The following is an 18,132-nucleotide window of genomic DNA, read 5'->3' as shown; positions in this document are numbered from 1 at the left end:
AACCAGACACCTTTGGAAAGGTAGCATGGCTCCAGTTGCTCCCGTAGCTCATACAGTTACAGGTGTGTTATAGGCTGGCAGAAATAAAGTCGTAGAAGCTCTAACAAAGGGTCCACTGGAAAGCGTACTGAAAGGCAATTTGTGTAGAGCAAACGTAGAGCAGCTACAGCCTGCTTGATTCTCATCAACAGCAGTGGAACAACCCAAACTCCTTTTCCTGAGCTTGCTTTCCATTCAACTATGAAAGGTAAGCGTGCATCTGTCAGTGGATTCGGAGGACTAAACTGCATCAGTTTCTCTTCAGTGTATCATTCGAGAAAGTTACCTTTTCTGCCCAAAGAATGACAATATTTCTTTCCAAAACAAAACCTAGCTTCTACAGAAGCGGGCAGAAAGTACAAATTAGTACTTGAAGCAAGCAGAAGCAGGATAGATTAAATAAAAGGGAAGAAGAAACACGATTAACAGAACGACAGACATGCAGAGGAAACAGATGTAAGGACAGCAAATTTCAGGCTGTTAGGATTTCATAACTTAAAACTGGAAATTTATCTTAGGGTAAATATTTTTATTTGTCTTCTGTGTAGAAGCAATACATGAGATTTCGCTAGCATGATAAAGGTTGTAACATTCAGTTACTTAGGGCAGTTGCATGCTACAACACTGGCCGTTAGAAACCCGTGTTTATTATTGCATTGCATTTTATTACCAAAGTCACTTGCTTAGTGTGTGGGGGGAGCTGTAATAATCCCAGATATAACTCTGTGGTCATACCTGCCAGGCAATTTTTCTTTTAATCGCAGCTATTTGTGTGTAGCTCATCCATATCAGCCAGAAACTTCCAGTGGGCTCTGGAAGCCCTGCATTACCTCCCTGCTCATGCCTCTCTGTAGTACGAAGTAAATGCTGTATGCAGAGCACTTGAGCTGTGTAAGCTGGGGACAGCACAGTGCCAGAGAGAGCAACTGCATGAGACCTGCTTGACTGGAGCAAAATCTATTATCTTCATATTAAGGAGCACACACACACAGAGGATCTCCCTGAAATATATTATTGATTGTTTAACTGCAGTACTACGGTGTCGTAGTAGCTATAGATATTGTCTTTTCCTTTTTTTCCTCTTAGATTTCTTATTTTATTTCGTCATCTCGTAAAAAGAGGTGGATGGCACCATCTGTTTCTCATTACCAATAAGCAAAGGGTGTGCAACATTGGGATAGGAGGAGCTTAGAGCAACGGGTGGATGTTTCTCTGCTCTCTCAGTCCATTTCCCCCCCATACATCACTGCCAGCGAGAGCAAACGACCAGTTGGCACATTGTATCCCATTTAAACATTGATGGAGTGCAGGCATCCTGGCGTGGTTTAAGTGCTGTATTAGTGGTCTTTATTTTACAGCGAAAAGATTGCATATATAAGCAGAAGCTCATCCATAATTTATAGTATATAAACCAGCTAGGGATAAAGGGAAAAGGAGGATTTCATTAAATACACATTATGATGCACCTCAGGGGAAGCAGAAATTTACTGGTTAAGCTAAGTGTAAGGTCCACAGTGTACCAACAGTTGTTTATTTTTTTTTCTTTTTTTTTTTTTTTTTTTGTCCCTTTGATTTGTTTTAAAGAGAAGGAAGGTTCCACAAGCCTGAGGTCCAGCACTGCTTTGGAAATCCCTGGAGGTTTTGCAGGTGCTCTATACCTTTGTAGATCTGTCCCAAACAAATATTTGAAGTCGACATTTTTGAGGAGGAATCCTGATTAACAGTCATACAACACAGAGGGAGAGCTGTTTCAGATGAGGGAGGCGTAACACTGTAGGAAGCTGGTACCAGCTGACATCAGTTCTTCCCTGTCAACGACTCTATATCAGAAACATCATATTTCTGTCTAATTAATAAATGTGTCACATCAGAGGGAAGACGGAGCTCTTAGTTTTTATACATGAGCTAGGATCAGAAGGTTGCACAATGTATTGCTGGGACCTCCTTCCAATGAGGCAGGCGTGCATTTGTCCAGAAGCCCATCAGCTGGATCCTGGTGGGTTATTTACTGTCTCGTTTCCTTCCAGAAGCAGCCAATTGCAGCACCATCTTCTCTGCACAGAATGGGAAAGAACAGTACACTTTGAGATGGAAAAGCACCTGGTACTTTAGAAAATAACGGGCATTTTTAAAATTAATATTTATTATGAGAAGATCCAACTTTCTCTAAGTACTTTCCAGGTTTCAAATCTTACTGCAAAAGTGGTCTGGATTTCAGATCAAGACAGCCCATAGCAATGTGGCTGAGTTCCCTCCTTCCACTGCAGCGGGATAGGATACAACTGCTTTTGCAATTCTGACTCTGACTTTTTCAGGCTTCAGGTGGCTAAATAATCAGTGCAAGGCTAAACATGACAGCATTGTCCTTTTAAAGTTGTTTGTATAGTTTGAGTTTGTTTGAGATGTATCTCTAGCAGAAGATTACTGATTCTTGCTTTCATGCACTTGACAAACATCCAAGAAGACAGTTTTGGATGCTAGATGTATGATCAAGCCCAGGCAGGCCTAAATTCAGCTGAATTACACTTACTGCCACCAAACCAAGATAGGTTGTAAGGCATGGAAGGGAGGAGGAGAGAGGACAGAGAAGAGTGGTCATTCTATAATGTTATTTTCCAAATAATTTAGATCATATGTTGTTCTTTCAGCTTTACTTTGTTTTAAAGATGTTATCCTGATACACTGCTGGGTATCACAAAGCTTTAAGGTCTAACTTAAAACCTGTGATGCTCAGAGCTAGGCTGCCTGACAAATCTTACTTTATTTTTAGGTGAAATCAGGGTGTATATTGAACAGCAAGAAGCAAACAAACAGAGAACACTTAAGAACTCCTCTGCCAAGTGGGTGTTTGAGTGGGAGATGCAGTGATTCGCTCTGATGGGAGAGTGCACCGCTGAGCACAGCTCTGTAGGCGAGGGTCAGAATGGGACGTGAAAGGTTGTATGGGGCACTGAGCAAACTAGAAATGAATGACAATAGAGTTACCATTTCCAGTAAAGAGTATTCTCTTGAAAAAAAGAGTTTCTGTGCGAGGCTGCAATTAGACTTGAGATGAAAATGCCAGCCCACCTCCTTCCCCTACCCTTTTATACACAGGCACTCTCCCAGTGGGGCACTCTAGTAGCAACTCAGAATCGTATTGCCCTACGCCAGAACAGGGATCTGGCCTTTGCAGTGTTCAACTTTCTCATCTGTAAATGATGTAGTAGTACTGTCATCACGGGATACTGACCACACAGTATCTTCAAATGGAAGGTGTTACGCAACTGGGAAGTGTCTGCACTGTTTGTTTTTTTAAAGGGACGTAATAGAATATTCCAAGTTCAAGAAGAGGGGAAAAGAGTGGGCCACAGGGGAACATATGAGAAATAGTAACAGCTAAATGGACAAAGGTACCTGTAAAGGCACTGTTTAGATTACAGTTGCATTGGTACATCTGCCCTCTGTTCCTGTTAAAGCACATAACAATTGATTTACCACGAATTTCTATAGACTTGCTCACAGAAATCCATTACATTGAACTATGCTGCTTTATGTCTCTAGCACTTTCCTAAATTGTTAGCCCCCTAAGTACAATAAAAGGATGTTTATACTCATCTTCTGGAACCAATATTTAAACATCCCTTATTACTAGCTTAAAAATCCCTTGCAACCAAAGCAATAGCATTTCACATGTGGGGCCTGTGTACTATTGTGGGGGCAGGGAAAGTCCTTTGAACACTGTGGATTATGCTTCTGTGTGGTGATGTGCAGAGCTACCTGCGTGCTCAGCAGCAATGGGTTTGTTGGGGAATGACCTCCTGCCTCTCTCCCTTGCAACACAGCTCTGAATCCTCAGGGTGAACTAACCTAAACTGAACCAAAATAAATGCACACCCAGATGTGGCTCTATGTATTACTACACAGCTGTGCAATTCATACTGCTGGCGGACCTATTCCTGATGAAGTGGGCGTTATCTTTGCACTCCTTTTAAAGGAACAACGCTTTTAAGGGGATCGGCTGCCTTAGAGCCAGTAGAAGGATGGCAAACCCACCTGACGTGCAGCCAGGCTGTGTCTGTGTCACTAGTGAACAACAAGCCAGCTTGGGCAGACCCTGGAAGGACAGATGCTCTAAGGCTTTTGCAGGAGAGGGAGCAGTCATCTTTGCTTTCTCCCGGTCAGTTATTCAAGGATTTGCCCTGAGAGCTGGGATAGCCTGACCAAGATTTAGGTCAGGGCATGAAGAAGGGAGGGTTTTTTCCAATTGTGTGAAAATCTCCCATTCATCTGCCTGTTCTTGCCCTTTTTCAGAAGCCATGGGGTTGTTAACAGATACTTCACCACATACAGGATTCAGGAGCAGATGCTTGAAGCCCTTGGTATTTCACTCCCACTGCTAAATGTCTGGACTGCACACATTTGAGCAGAGGGAAAATCACTTCTAGGGATAAATAGGCTGTGGCAGAGTGGCACCGTTCGCAAGCTCATACCGTCTCCTTCCTGGTGTGGGAGTTTACTGATGAAAAGATGCATTAGCTGTGGATGCTTAGGGGTTGCTACTGTATTTTCTCAGGTGGGTGGGACTTGCTGGTTCTGTCTGTGCATTGATTGTTTTCATACAGCACAGATGAAAAGCAGGCGAGGGTTTTTGCTGCACCACTAGCAGGTGTAGCCGTGGAGTCTGCGGGTGAGGAGAGGGGACGGGTAAGGTTGCCTTTAAAGTCATCTGTGTTTGTGCTGTCCATTCTAGGCTGCCTCCCTGAATAAACAAGGCAGTCTTCAGAGCCCAAATTAACAGCTGCCCCACAGGTCAGAGCTTGCACAGCACAGGACTCACTGCCCAGGTCCCAAGGTGCCCTCCCTGCCCTCAGCCCCCCTGTTGAGGTCCCAGTGCCTACAAGGGCTCCTGCCGTGGTGACCCTGCAGCTCCCTTACCCTTGTGGCACCCAGGGTTCTCAGTCCCTCCTGAAGCTGGGAGAATCCTTTATCTATGCCAAATAAGTGCAGAATAAATTGCAGTTTTACTAGTTAAAGCAGACTGAAGAAATGGGGTGAAACAGGAGGGAAGTGAGGAGAAAAACGTACGTGATCCAGAATATCCTTCGTAGAGTTCAGCCAGTTGTTTTGGGGATCTGTTTTGAATTACCACTTTGGCTTCTCTTTAGAAGCAAGAGGAATTACCTTTTGATGGCACTCTTTCAACTTTTGAGGAAGAATGTAGAGCAAAATCTGTATTTTTCCTGTCTAAAGAATATGCATACATGTAAGAGTTAATCAAGGTAAATAATCTTTAATCAACTTTAGACTCAATATTCACAAGTGGATTTTATAAAAAGTTGTTCTTTCTTTAGGTTACTTATTTTGTTTTTATTTATTCAGTGTTCAGGATCATGAACTTGTGAATTGTTATAGACAGATGATGGAATATTTGTGAAGTAATAGGAGACATTGTATGTGATTACTTTTTATTCACTCCTTCCTTCTTTAATCTTCAGAAACTGTGTTGCCTTTTTTTTTTCCTGAAGGCCAGCAATGGAACAGGACTGGACATGCAAAAGTTACTCCTTTTAGCACTAGCCCAGTACAAGATGAAGGCTGAGTTCTCTCCATCGAGACATTATAACTATGCAGCAGAAATCCCCTGAAGAGGGGTTAGAAAAAAAAATAATGCGTCTGGAATTTCTTTTTGAAACAAACATCTCACAGCAGATGCCAGTGGACAGGATTCGGTGGGGAACTCATCTAACTGAAGTGTTTGGAAATGCCTGTCAATACTGTAACTGTATTTTGCAAGCTGTGTTGTACTGCACGGCAATCCAGAATGCAGCACATGCCTCCGAGGGAGGGGAGCGTGCAGTGAACACAGCGAATGACCTGTTGGGTTGCAATGCCATCTGCTGAGGTACTAATTTATTGCAGAAACTAACAGCTGCAGTGACTCAGTGTCTGACTGCAAACATACAGGGCAGCCTTGTAATTCATCACAGATAAATACACCTAAAACTTGTGGATAACCGTTTGCTTTTGTGCTCTGAAAAAAATGGCCATGTTTATGCCAATGTAGACTGATTAGTTCTCATGCCAGGATATGTTTCTGACTTATTCCTATACCGGGCTTGGCTATTGACACTCCTTTTTTTGTATCGTTATTGGTGTTACCAGTGATTTGAACTGCTATCAGGGATGAATATTTACACTTTCTTTCCATCCATACTTGTCTGAGTAAAACACAATTCTACTGTCTGTTCTTCCATCACTATCTAAAATTAACTTGCAGAACAAGAAATAACCTAATCCTCTATTTTTATTTATTCTTCTTAACTGGAGCTTATTAGAACGTTGTCACTTCTTGATCATTTAGATCTCTCCGGATACAAGAACTACAGAGAACTACAAAAGCAGTAGAGAAGAGTGCTAGTTCAACAGCCTCTTCCAGTAGCATCGTTTCATCCTTTTTCAGGATCTGAATGCAGGGGTGCAGTCAAACTATTTTAGCTTGGCGTTGCTTTTCTTTCCTTGAGCCTTCTGTGACATTGAACCATCTTCAGTGAGAAGAGGTGGTGCTTCTAGCAGAGCAGTCCAAGACAGACTTTATCCAAAATTCACATAAAGTGTAGAAAAAGGATGAGGATGGCCTCAAGCCAAGCTTTGGAGGCACCAAAAGATTTTTCTCTTGCTGCATTTGGAGGGATTTTCCTGGGAATTAGCAGCAGTTCCTACATAATACCAATTTCCTGCTCTCCACAGAGTTGGCAGAAACTGTGAAGAGCAGTTTCCCTCTGACCTGACCCAAAAGTTTCAGCACACAATTTAAAAGAATCAGCTTGTTTTAGATCAGCTTGTTTGTATAAGCTTATTTGAGATCCTAGGCTGCTATACCACATGGGACTGTGTCTGCTTTCTTTTCTGTGCTTCCTTATTTCTCAGTGCTTTTTGTCCATCAGGCCCTTCATGCTCGTCTTGTCCTTTTTAAATGCTTCGAGCTGTTGTATATCTTCTAGTCCTTCTGAAAGATACATCTGCCACCAGAGAAGTTGTCAAACCTACAGATTTTACATAATAAGAAAAAACATGTTGCTTTCATTATCTGAGCCCAGGTTATCACTAAACAGACTACTTAAGGTTTTCCTGATTGTTTTCTTCTCCTTCTTACGATTCAGTTCTTTAAGTAATAAGGGAAAATAGATACTAGTGATTAAAATGCAGGATATTCCTTCTTCTGGGTTCTTTAGCATGTCTTATCTCTCTGTGTTTGCCATATATGTGGAAGAAGAATGTGCCCTGAGGGAATATTCTTGGTACTGTGAAAATAGTGACAGCCACAACATCTTGCTGCTTTCAGTACGTTAGAACTTTAACACAAAAATGTCAGAGGATCTGGCAGCCGTGAACCGGACCGAATTCATTGTAAGAATGGGAAGTTCAGTAGTTCTTGCTTTACAACGAAGTGAGCCACAGCACAGTTAAAACTTGTTAGAGTTCAGGCTGCAAATTTGTGGCAGAATTGTTTATATTGTCCATATATGCTGGCAGGATGAAATTAAAGTTAATGAGCAAATTCCTATAACAAAACAATTGATCTACCTGTCTGTATTGTGTTAAATTATTAACCCTTTTGCAGGGTTAAGGAGGATTCAGATGATCTTGATCAGTTGAAGTTCTAGTTTGGGGTTTGAAACAGCCTGAACTGTTTGTTTAGGCTGTTTGTCGAGTTTGAAACTTGAATACAGCTGGTTTGTGAAAGTGACTCATCTGAAAGATTCCCCATAATAAAATTATACAGTACTATGAGCTTATTTTTAGTCGTTCATGTCCCTGAATTTGAAAGGAAACACTCCAATGCATCATGTTAGGACCTGTGTCTTTGCACGGACAGGACCTACCAAGTTATGCAGTCATTGCAGTTACAGAAAATATTTGATTCTAGGGCAATAATTCTGGCTTTTCCTCCAGAGTTCAGAAGCCAGACTAAACCCTGGTGCTTGGTTGTGTTTCTTTTTACTGAATCTGTTATGAAATCGCACTGCTGAGCCAAGGATACAGGAAGATTTGCAGTTAATTAAATCTTCTGGCATGGTACATGGGCGCCACACAGGAACATTTCAGATGGGAGGAGGTGCAGCCAGAAAAGTGGTGTAAGTGTTGCTTTCAAGCCAGCACGGCTCCCAGCAGTGCTTGTGCTGTCCTGTGAATTGACGGGACTTGAAAATAGCTGAAAGTCAAGTTATCTTTTTCCTCATCTGCAACAGTGCAAAGCAGAGCTCTGATGCAGGCGAAGACTGGCCCTTATGACACTAACAGTTTTAGTGAATTATTTGTAATTTGAACATCAGTCAAAATGTACAAAGATTTGAGAGTGCCAACTTGACCTGCGTCAAGAAGCTGAGTCACCTGAAAGCATCCTCCTTAATGAAACCCTGGTGTATACAGGCAGTCTTTTACCACCTCTGTTATGAAGGTCAAGACAGAGGTTTTGAGTGGTAAAATGTTATGGGGAAAAAAGCTAATTGTCGTTTGAAAAAGCGATCTCTTTTGCAATTCAAGCTGCCTAAGCACATACTGTCATCAAAAGCAAAGTTATTAACTAAAACAAAAAAATTGTGCTGCAGCAAAATAGTGTCAGCCAGATGTTAAACCTTGACTCGAGCTGCTGTGGCCTTGTTTCTAGAATTACCTGTGTGATTGGATATGTGAGAGTGAGTTCTGAAATCAGCAGGACACTACCAGCTTTCACAGTTTTCTAAAATCTGGCCAAATTTAAATGTGACTTCTGTGACTGACCCCAGTGCCTAAGTTAAAACTGAAATGTCTGAACTATTTATGTAGAACCAAAGGAAAGCACCTTCCCCTCAGTAGCAGTCGGTGCTCATTAACAATTACAACAGTATTTTACCTCGTTTTGACTTGAAATGCGACCCTCCCAGAAACGATGATGTGCACTTGTAGGCTGTGTTGACTTCGTTAGCAAGACTGCATAAAACTGCCCAGCATATCGTGTGATATGTATGTCCTAGCAAACAAAGGAATTCTGCATTCAAATCAGTTGAGTTGCACATCTATTTCTGGAGAACAGGCTGTTTGTTTGCTTTTTTTTAATTTTTAACTTCTGCAAGTTGTTACACCAGATGGCCTGTTGAGCCAACAATAGATCATCACGTCTCACCACAAGGAGGTCTCTTTCTGGCTAGCTTGAGTCGAAGCAGTTAGATATCAGTCCTCACCAAGCACATTCCTAACAACTTCACCTTAATTATTTCTTTCCATCTGGTCTGTGGTAGTATAAACAATTTCCTGCCTCCTTGCATAGCATCAGAAATGCACATAAATAAGCAATCTAGTGCTGAAACAATTCTTTTGAACCCGTTAAATTCCCTTTCTGGATACTAGCAGATTCCACACTTCCACAGGTAACTGAATACTCATACTAATTACGGTAAAGAGTTTGATAATTATTTCTGTTTTTAAATTATGTTCTTTGATTTTTATTGCCACAGAGGTCACAGTCTGCATTCTCCCTGGCTAGTGAAGATATGCCCAGTAAAGGACTAGACCTTGCATCGTCTGTGACTGAGGCACTTTGGAGGCAGCAAAGAGGACAATTCAGGAAACAGAAGGAACGCAAGCTCTCTGCATTGCCCAGCTGGAAAAGTCTGGACAGGCTAAATGAAATAAGTAAATATTTCTAGTACGAATATGATTATTTTTTTTTTGGTACTCACTCACATGTGGAATAAATACGACTTAAAGCAAGGACCCTCTCCAGGAAATTTCTGCTGAGTTCTGTGCTTGCAGGGGTCACGTGTAAAGATGTCTGTTTGCTGATGCTGAGTGTCATGATTTCATTGCTTATCTTAGCATTGTATTTTTTTCCAAGAAAAGATTCAAAATTTTGGCCTTTGGGGAGTTGATTTTGGACTGTAAGGAAACATTAGGCATCTAATTTGAATACATTTCAGAGCTTTTAAGACACAAGGCCCAAGGGCCCTGCTTTGTCACCTGTCCACTGCTTGAAGGAGTTTGCAGCTGCCCAGAGACTCCCTTCTGTTGCACAAGTTAACTGTTCATGAGGTTACATGGTGAACCAAACAGTGAAATAATTCACACGTAGGATTCCCTCTCACACCTTTATTTTCAACCCCGATGAATTCACCAATGCAGTGTTCTGAGCAGCCCTACTAACTGCTGCTTCCACACAAGTTTGAGGAAGCTGTGTGAGTAGGAACTTCATAGACCAGCGGTTTCCCTCGATCGATGTCCTCTGTCTTTCTGTGCATTAAGTATGGATGTGAATGTGGATGGTGAGTAGCTTCCTAAGTCAGCCCCACTCCTGAATCAGCACCCTGGGACAGAATGCAATTCCCTGCTACCTTCAAGATGACGTAAGTACAGGCTGTCCTTGAAGAAGGTGGTTCCTGCTCTTGGGGGGGTCCCTTTTCCACTGCCTTTCTTGTTCTGGCTGTAGTGTTCTTGGGGCTACAAGAGTGCAGCACCAGGCAACTGCTGCACAGGAGTTGGCTAGTTTTCATCCCCACATGGCACAAGGGGAAGGGCTGAACTGCTCACTGCAGCAGCAGCTCCAGGTGACAGGGAACAGCAAAGCTAACATCTGCTGCTGTTGTCCTCCCATGACAGAGTCTGCTTGTTCCTGCTGCTGCTCTTGTAACAGCTGTAGAGCCCATGTGACCCCTGTAGCAAATTGGTTCATGAAGCTAAACAAGCTGAAAACCTCTTTTGTAGGGTGAGTGTACTGGTGCTGTAACTCCCACAGCTGGCTCACTAGGTGCTAGCAAGCAGAAGCAGACAAAATGTCTTTGGGTGTAGTGGGGACCAGGGGTGGGAGCTGCCCATCAGTTCAGTTCGTTTGTCTGTAATGCCAGTTGATAACCTGGGAGACTGAAAATGAGACAGTGTCAATACCCCTACTGCCCTCCAAGAAGAAAGGGATAGTAAAGTAGTACTAAAATCTGACTTAACTAAGTATGCATTACTTTTGTGAACTGTTCATTCAACCTCCTGTCAGAAGTGTTGTTCCCCTGGGCATTCTAGTGAAAGGCCTATTTTCAGTAAAGCAGTTAATTGGGTGCTTAAATTTAAGAACCCACTTCAATCCCATTGAATTCAACTGTTGAGCAATTTAGTACTTAACAATTGCTTAACTATAGCAGAATGACAAATTGACCCAGTTTCCTTTCAGGTGCTCTGCTCAGAGGATTTGTTCTGCTGCTTTCATCTAAGAACCACATTTGTGATGAAATTGTGGTGCCTTATGAGCTTATAGTAAATACCCAATTGTGCTAATTTGTGTAACTATGATCTCACCTATGCAGTAGTAAGCAGCTCTGGATTAGGATACAGAAAACGAAAGAAATCTCAACCAAGAGTTTGGAGTGGTAAAATCCGTGGACATTTTAGTCATGTAGCCAAAAAGCAGTTCACAATTCATTGTGATTACAGTTTACGCTGGTTTAAATGATAACTCAAGAGCCAAATCATGAATGAGTGCTTTTTTTCCCCTTTAACAATAGTTTCACAATGAAACTCCTGAAATCTATTTTCATTTTCACATCTATAACTTACAGTGTATACCCAAAGAACTGTGTGCAAAATCCATTCTTTCAAGTAAGTGACTTTGTTCTGGAAAATCAGGAAGGGAGCATTTGACATTTACTTGCAGCGGGGATAAAACTGAGCCAGGTTTCTGAATATAAAGTTCTCAGTGGCTTTCCTTTCCACCCTGCTGACCATCTAGGGTGTAATCACCTACTGTCCTGTCCTTTCTTCAGTTAGCTGAGGACGTTTGACCGATTCTTACGTGTTGTTGCTAAACAAAATAAGGGGATATGGTTTGGGAGAGAAAAAAGCACAATGATGTGGCAGGCTGCTGCATTACTTTTGTGTAATGTGGTACAGCTAAATTAAATTCCTGTTGGAGATTTGTGTGTTGCAGAGCTGTCTGCTTTGTTGGAAGGAGCAGTGTTTTTAAGGAAAGGTCCTCTTTCTCTCAACAGAATCCTCTACTTAGATTAGTGAGCACAGTTGGAAAAAGGGAACAAGCAGAAGTTCCTTATGCTTGATAGCTTGTATTCTTTTTTCCTCCAAAATCAGCTGTTACAATAAAGGGTTATTTGTTCTCCCAATAAACCTGACTTCAGTTATATCCTCAGCTGGCAACTGCTACAAGAAATCTATTACTATTTTATTTCTTTTTAAGCAGGAGCGAGAATGACTTCAGTGATGTATTTTCTCAAGTTCTCTGAATTGGCATAAAGTTTGGGAAGTGAAAACAAGCCAAAAAGACTCAAACGAGTAACAAATACAAAAACTGTTCTAAACCTTGCGTAGCTCCTAAGTTTAATTACCATTTATTCTTTCTTTTTTGTGGGTGTGTTTTGTTGGTGGTAGTGCACCACAGACTACTTGTTTTTTAAACTGAGCACACCTTCCTGCTGCATGCTTATGTCCTTTATGAACAATTCCAGGAAAAAGTCATCATCTGGAGCTCCAAGTATTTGTAATTATGTAATGCAAGATGCTCGAGTATTATCTACAACACTATCCAGATTTTACTGCTTCCATTTTTAAATAGTGATGTTCTGGTTACAGTCTTAGAAAATTAATAGTTTATAATAAGTATTTCTACAGTCTTCTGGAAATGGCAAATTTGAACCCATGGAAGGAATCTGTAAGGCTGAAAAGTTCATTCAAGCAGGTTGAGATTACTGTGTCTATTCATGGCATTATATATTTATTCAACTGCTGTGGGAGGTAGAGTCATCACACATTCACCTTTCCTATGAAGGGACTTTTCAAGTTTGATTGCAAATGGAATCTAAATTTAGAAGAAATGCAATTCTGTGAGTTATACAGCACTTTTTGACCATATTTGTGGGGTTTTTTTTCTGTTGGAGTTGTAAAACATACTCTGAAAAAGTGTAAGAATGCAAGAGCAGCAGTGCTTGAGTCAGACAAAAAGATCATTTAGCCTAGGATACAAGAGCAGCAACAATAACCATAAACAACAGCCTAGGAAAGATTAGGAGAAAGCAAGTATTTTTTCATGCCCCCTCTGAGTAGGCTCTGAACCTCCAGAACTTTCAGCTTAATGACTACCTCAGCTAGAAGTGTTTTTCCCTATTTAGTAAACCTCAGTGGATTTCTCTTCCATGTCCATTGCCATCTCTGTTTTATCCCAGATTAATTTCTAGCATCCGTAACACCCTTAGGCAAGAAGTTCCACAGATGTGGTACTCATTGCATCCCACTTCTTTCTTTTGTTTGTTTTGAACCTTGATTTCACTAGTTTCACTTGACGTCCTCTAGTAGTTAGGCTGGAGGAGATCCCCCCATCTCTTTTAGCATGTATATTCTCAGTATTTTCTCCTCCAGATGGCAGAGCTCTGGCTTACTTAATAATTCCTTGAATGGAAACCATTTCAGAACCTGGTGCAACCTTTGTTGATCTTCTCTGATCCTTTTTCCACCTTTTCAAGATGGGGGACCAGAGCTGCACACAGAATCGAAGAGATTTGCAAAACACAGGATTTATACGTGTGTCTGTGTACTGATGTTCCCTCAGCCTTTCCTAATAATTCTTTAAAAAAAAAATACTTTGATATCACCATCACTTTAAGTGGTGGCCTCTGATTAAAAGTACAGCCGCATGGCTCACAACGTGAGAGAATTCGTGTAGCAGCAACGCTTGCATTTGTTCATTTGTTTTGTTGAACCCTTCAATTTGTGGACTTGCAAAGTGACAAGTAAAACGAGCCTTTCACGCTGTGATCACGTAGCGATGATTGTTCTCGTTTTGTTTCCATAGACCCGCCTCCTGTCCTTCAGAGCACTGATGGAAACTGGGTAGCTTTTCAGAATGTCACCTTGCCTCGTCCTCGAATGCTCGCCCAACCGAAGAGTCAAGTGTTCGAAGCTCTGGAGAACGAATCCAGCGTGGTGTCTGCCTATGACGAGATGGGCTCAGACAGCGAGGATGACTCCGACTGGAATGTGGCCCTGAACAAGCTGCGCCGGAGGCCTCGGCAGTTACCAGAACATTTGTATTACACCGACTCCCAGTACAGTACTGAGTGGGTTTATGGCAATGATCAGTACCAGGCAGTGACCTCCCCTTCCTCTGGGTTGTACACCAATAACGAGACAATGTTCTCCGATGCCGAAACAATTTCAGTAAACTCTTTCCAGGCAATTAAAGGACCTAGCAAACTTCTCTGGTTACAAAACAGAACTCAAAGGCATAGGCCCAGAATGGAAAAAACTCATTTCCACGGAGAACTGGATGTAAATTTCAATCCACAGGCAACCAGCTTGGAGGATTCAGACAGCAGTGAGACTGAAGAAGTCCGTTATGATTTAGAAAAGAGATCAAGAAGGTGGAGGAAGAATAAAGCGATTTCTGAAGAATTATGTGAAGGAAAAAATCTCTCAAAAACCAACAAGATGAATTTAAGTCAGGTAATTGTGTGTGAGCTTACCAAATGCAATCTCAGAGCTGGGCAAAACTAATTAAGTTATACTGGCAATAACATGTGAATCATGAGTGTGAGGTGGAGTGTTCTCGCAAGCTTTATCCTCCTCTTGCCTCATAATTGAGAAAAAGCAAAGGTAAAGTGTTGTATATACCATGAACAGGCTTGGCCTCTTTCTCAAATATGCCACTTCCATCTGATCAATGGCATTGTTAATGCTGTAAAATACAGTGCTCTTAAAAAAAAAAAAGTCATGATTTGCCAACAGCTAACAAATAGTGACTAATCACCTGTTCTGTTGTGGTGGGGGTTTTTTTAACTCCTTTGTTCTTGGAATAAGAAATAACTCATATGCCTGGGAATCTTCTGTGTGCTGTTTGCAAATGTCCTGATAGGGATAAAGCTAATGAGCAGCAGAAATTCAGACAGGGCTGTTTTTGAAATATGGTCCAAGTGATGTCTGCTTTTATTTGTTACTTGGTTATGAGTTCTGGTGTGTTAGGGTAAGTGTTTACAAACTACTTCCATTTAAATAATCTGTCATTTGTTTAAAAAAAAGAAAACCAAAACAAACAGCTCAAACTTGGAATAATTGATCATACAACTTGAAGACAGCAAAGCACTGCACAGACATTTCTTTTAAACAAGTGTGGGATAATCAGAAAGCAAAGAAGTCTGTCTGGAGTTTGTCCAGGTCTGGGACTGATGTTATGTAAGCGATCCAGTTGTCCCCAAAAACTTTTTTAGCAGTACAAACACACTTCTAACTAATTACCCAGCTGGATGAGGAGGATACTGACCCCTTGTCCAGTTCCATTTCCCATGTCCTACCCCTCTCACACCCTGTAGCTGCATCACTGCTGCAGCAGGCTAATGGTAAGCCTGAAGCAGGGTGCTAAGTGCTGCCTTCTCCCTATGCCTCTGACTGCCAGCAACCTGATCCAGTCTTTGAAGCCATCTGAGCAATTTTAGGATGCCTGGAATTGTTTTTTATTTGCTTATGCTATTAGCCTGTATTTCCCAGAGAAAGACATCAGTACCGCTGATCATAAGTCAGGATTAGGATTCGAGGATTTCAGCAGGGTTTTAATGCTGGGTGTTTACAATCAATATTGTTGATTCTGTATCTGTTCCATCTGCTTTTAGGAGACAGGTGTGGGTGTTTTGTACTGATTCGTGTATACTCATGTCCTCATATGTTTATCATGTACAGTTGTTGAAGGGGCGTTGTGTGTGATAATGTGCTCTAACAACACATCAGTGGCCATTAATGACTTTTTAGAACATCAGGCAGAATTACAGGACTTTCCAGGGAGTGCACAAAGACCATATTTTGTACATAGACTTCTGCCTGTCCCTTTCTGGCTTTGGTATTCATGCATATTCTGTGTGTCTGTGTGTGTCTGTATTCATGTCATGGCTTTCAAGTTACTACTGCTCTGCAGAGCACAGAAGAGCAGAGCTCACAGGGGAGATGTCCTGGAGGTGTTCCTCCAGTGGAGAACAGAAAGGCAGGTTGCTTCCAGATGTACATGACGACATCCTTCAGCAGCTTAGTGTGTACTTCAAAGTGCAGGCTGGTGCAGAAAATGATTGCTCTTTCCAGCTCTTCTTTGAGTTGCTTTGTGTCTTAAGTGCTGCTTATACCTCTCTGTTGTGCTCAAAAATGCAAGGTTTGGGATTCTGACCCGTTCTCCCCTTCATTTTACCCCTGAGGCTAAAAGACTGTTCCCGCTGTCCGGCTCCCTCAGCCACAGCGGGGCAGGCAGAGGCACACTGCCTCCAGATCACGCTGCTGTTTTCAAAGCTAAATGAAGTTCTCCCTAGGAAGTTTATGTATGGATGGGTTTGCATCCCTTTGGTTTGCGTTTGGACATCCACACGCACCCTGGTGACTGGTTTGGCAGCTGGTGCCCGCGTTTGGAGAACTGTTACTCCAGCCTCCAGTACACGAGCAGTGCTGGGAGCAGGAATGGACTGGTGACTGCAATTTATAGCAAGGACATTGCACGGCTGAGAAATTCTAGGAAGCAATTAAAATGATCATGAGTGTAAGCAATATGATTTGAGGTATGATAGTAAATTAGCCAGACATCATTTATATTGCTTAGACAAATTAGATTAAAGGGATGTCAGGGTTTCATATAATCCCCAAAGTAACGTATTGATCTTGGTAAAATGATTGAGGCTGGAGCAGAGCGAGCCCTCCACGTAAATAGTTTGTACAAACTGGGGGTGTAGGTGCACGGAGAACTGCAGGCAGCGTAAACTTAAGGAAGCTTCAAGCTTCATTGTGGGGTCTTACACCAGTTATGGATTTTCACGTGCTGAGATTATACAGAATTTACAGAAACCATACAAAATGCTCTTCTAAACCATGTTACATTAGACACCGAACAACTGATCATATGTAAATTGCGGTGAAGAAACATACTTTTTCCTGATTTTATTGCATCGTAATAATAACCTTATTTTACTGCATTATAATAATAACATGACAATTTGTTAACCATTATGTTTTCATCGGCATTGTGGAACGGGATTTCAGTTTTACAGTCTGAAAGTTGGAGTTTCTTTTTTAATATTCAGATAGTGCAGGTCGTTTTCTTGTTTGCTGCTCTTGAAGGCTCACAGTGGGCAGAAAACGGGCCCTTTCCTTTCTCCCTGCTCCAAGTCTAGAGAAATTGTAAGCAGTAACATTCTGGAACAATTGTGGTCATTCCATAACTCACAACTGTATTTCTGTTAAAAACTAGGTATTTTTTTAATCAAGATCCAGTACCTAGATTAGGATAATGCTGTGGCATTTCTTTTAAAACGGATTTTAGACTCAACACTGGAATGCTGGCTTTGTGACTGAGAGAGAATTCATTGTATAAAGCCTGGAGGGACTTAAAAAGGGAAACCTCAGGATGGATATCAAGATGTACTGTATTTGGAGAGAGGTTTTTGCCACTTAATGATAGGTAAAAGAACAACCTGCTTTACTGGGTTGCCTGTAGAGATGCTGTAAACACAGTCATGAAGCAAGTATATGAAAACTGTGCCAATAAAAGCAAGGTCCTACTGTAATAAATTTCTGATAACCTGTTTGCTTGTGTACCACAGAAGACTTATATTCCTGTGGAAACTGAACTGGGAAGCGCAGCCTTGCTTTTAATGATAATTATTTTTCAAATTGTAACTTTTGCAAGAAATTGCCCCTCAAACCACCAATCTCTGTCTGCTTTCATTATTATTAATTATATTTATAATTTTTATTATTAGTAATAATAATATTGATATATTTGCATTCATGATCTTTTTGAGGGGAAATGTTGCTTAGTGTAGCTGCAATTCTTATATTTCTGATGGAAAGTGGAGTGGCTTAATTGCTTCGAGTGGAGGAAGTGCCTTCGTTATGAGTTTGGTTCATGATGCTTTGATGAGTAGACCCTGCCCATTAACGACAGCCCTCCTGCCAGGTACGGGTGAGTGCTGTCGGACAGCGGGTCCCCACGGGATGGCGCCTGGGATGTGTTTATTGAAAAGAGCTGCCCTGAAATCACACGGGCTCTGGCTGAGAAACCGCCTGCAAACCTCACAATTCGTGTCTTCTCCTAAAAACTGTACCTTTCAGATAAAGCCG

The 18,132-nt window shown here is 41.6% G+C and overlaps 1 protein-coding gene across 3 annotated transcripts in view; it reads left to right on the top strand.

Annotated features, from left to right (window-relative positions):
- MYRIP (myosin VIIA and Rab interacting protein) overlaps positions 1 to 18,132 on the top strand; it is a 262,226-nt gene that overhangs the window by 219,898 nt on the left and 24,196 nt on the right. For all 3 annotated transcript variants that reach the window (XM_068404757.1, XM_068404758.1, XM_068404756.1), the window contains exons 9-10: positions 9,516 to 9,693; positions 13,841 to 14,490. In XM_068404757.1, the coding sequence (XP_068260858.1) occupies positions 9,516 to 9,693; positions 13,841 to 14,490 (828 nt within the window). The remainder of the gene's footprint in view (positions 1 to 9,515; positions 9,694 to 13,840; positions 14,491 to 18,132) is intronic.

This window comes from Nyctibius grandis, chromosome 7 (assembly GCF_013368605.1).
Source record: "Nyctibius grandis isolate bNycGra1 chromosome 7, bNycGra1.pri, whole genome shotgun sequence".
In the NCBI taxonomy this organism is placed as follows: domain Eukaryota; kingdom Metazoa; phylum Chordata; class Aves; order Nyctibiiformes; family Nyctibiidae; genus Nyctibius; species Nyctibius grandis.
This window is presented reverse-complemented; position numbering and strand designations above follow the sequence as displayed.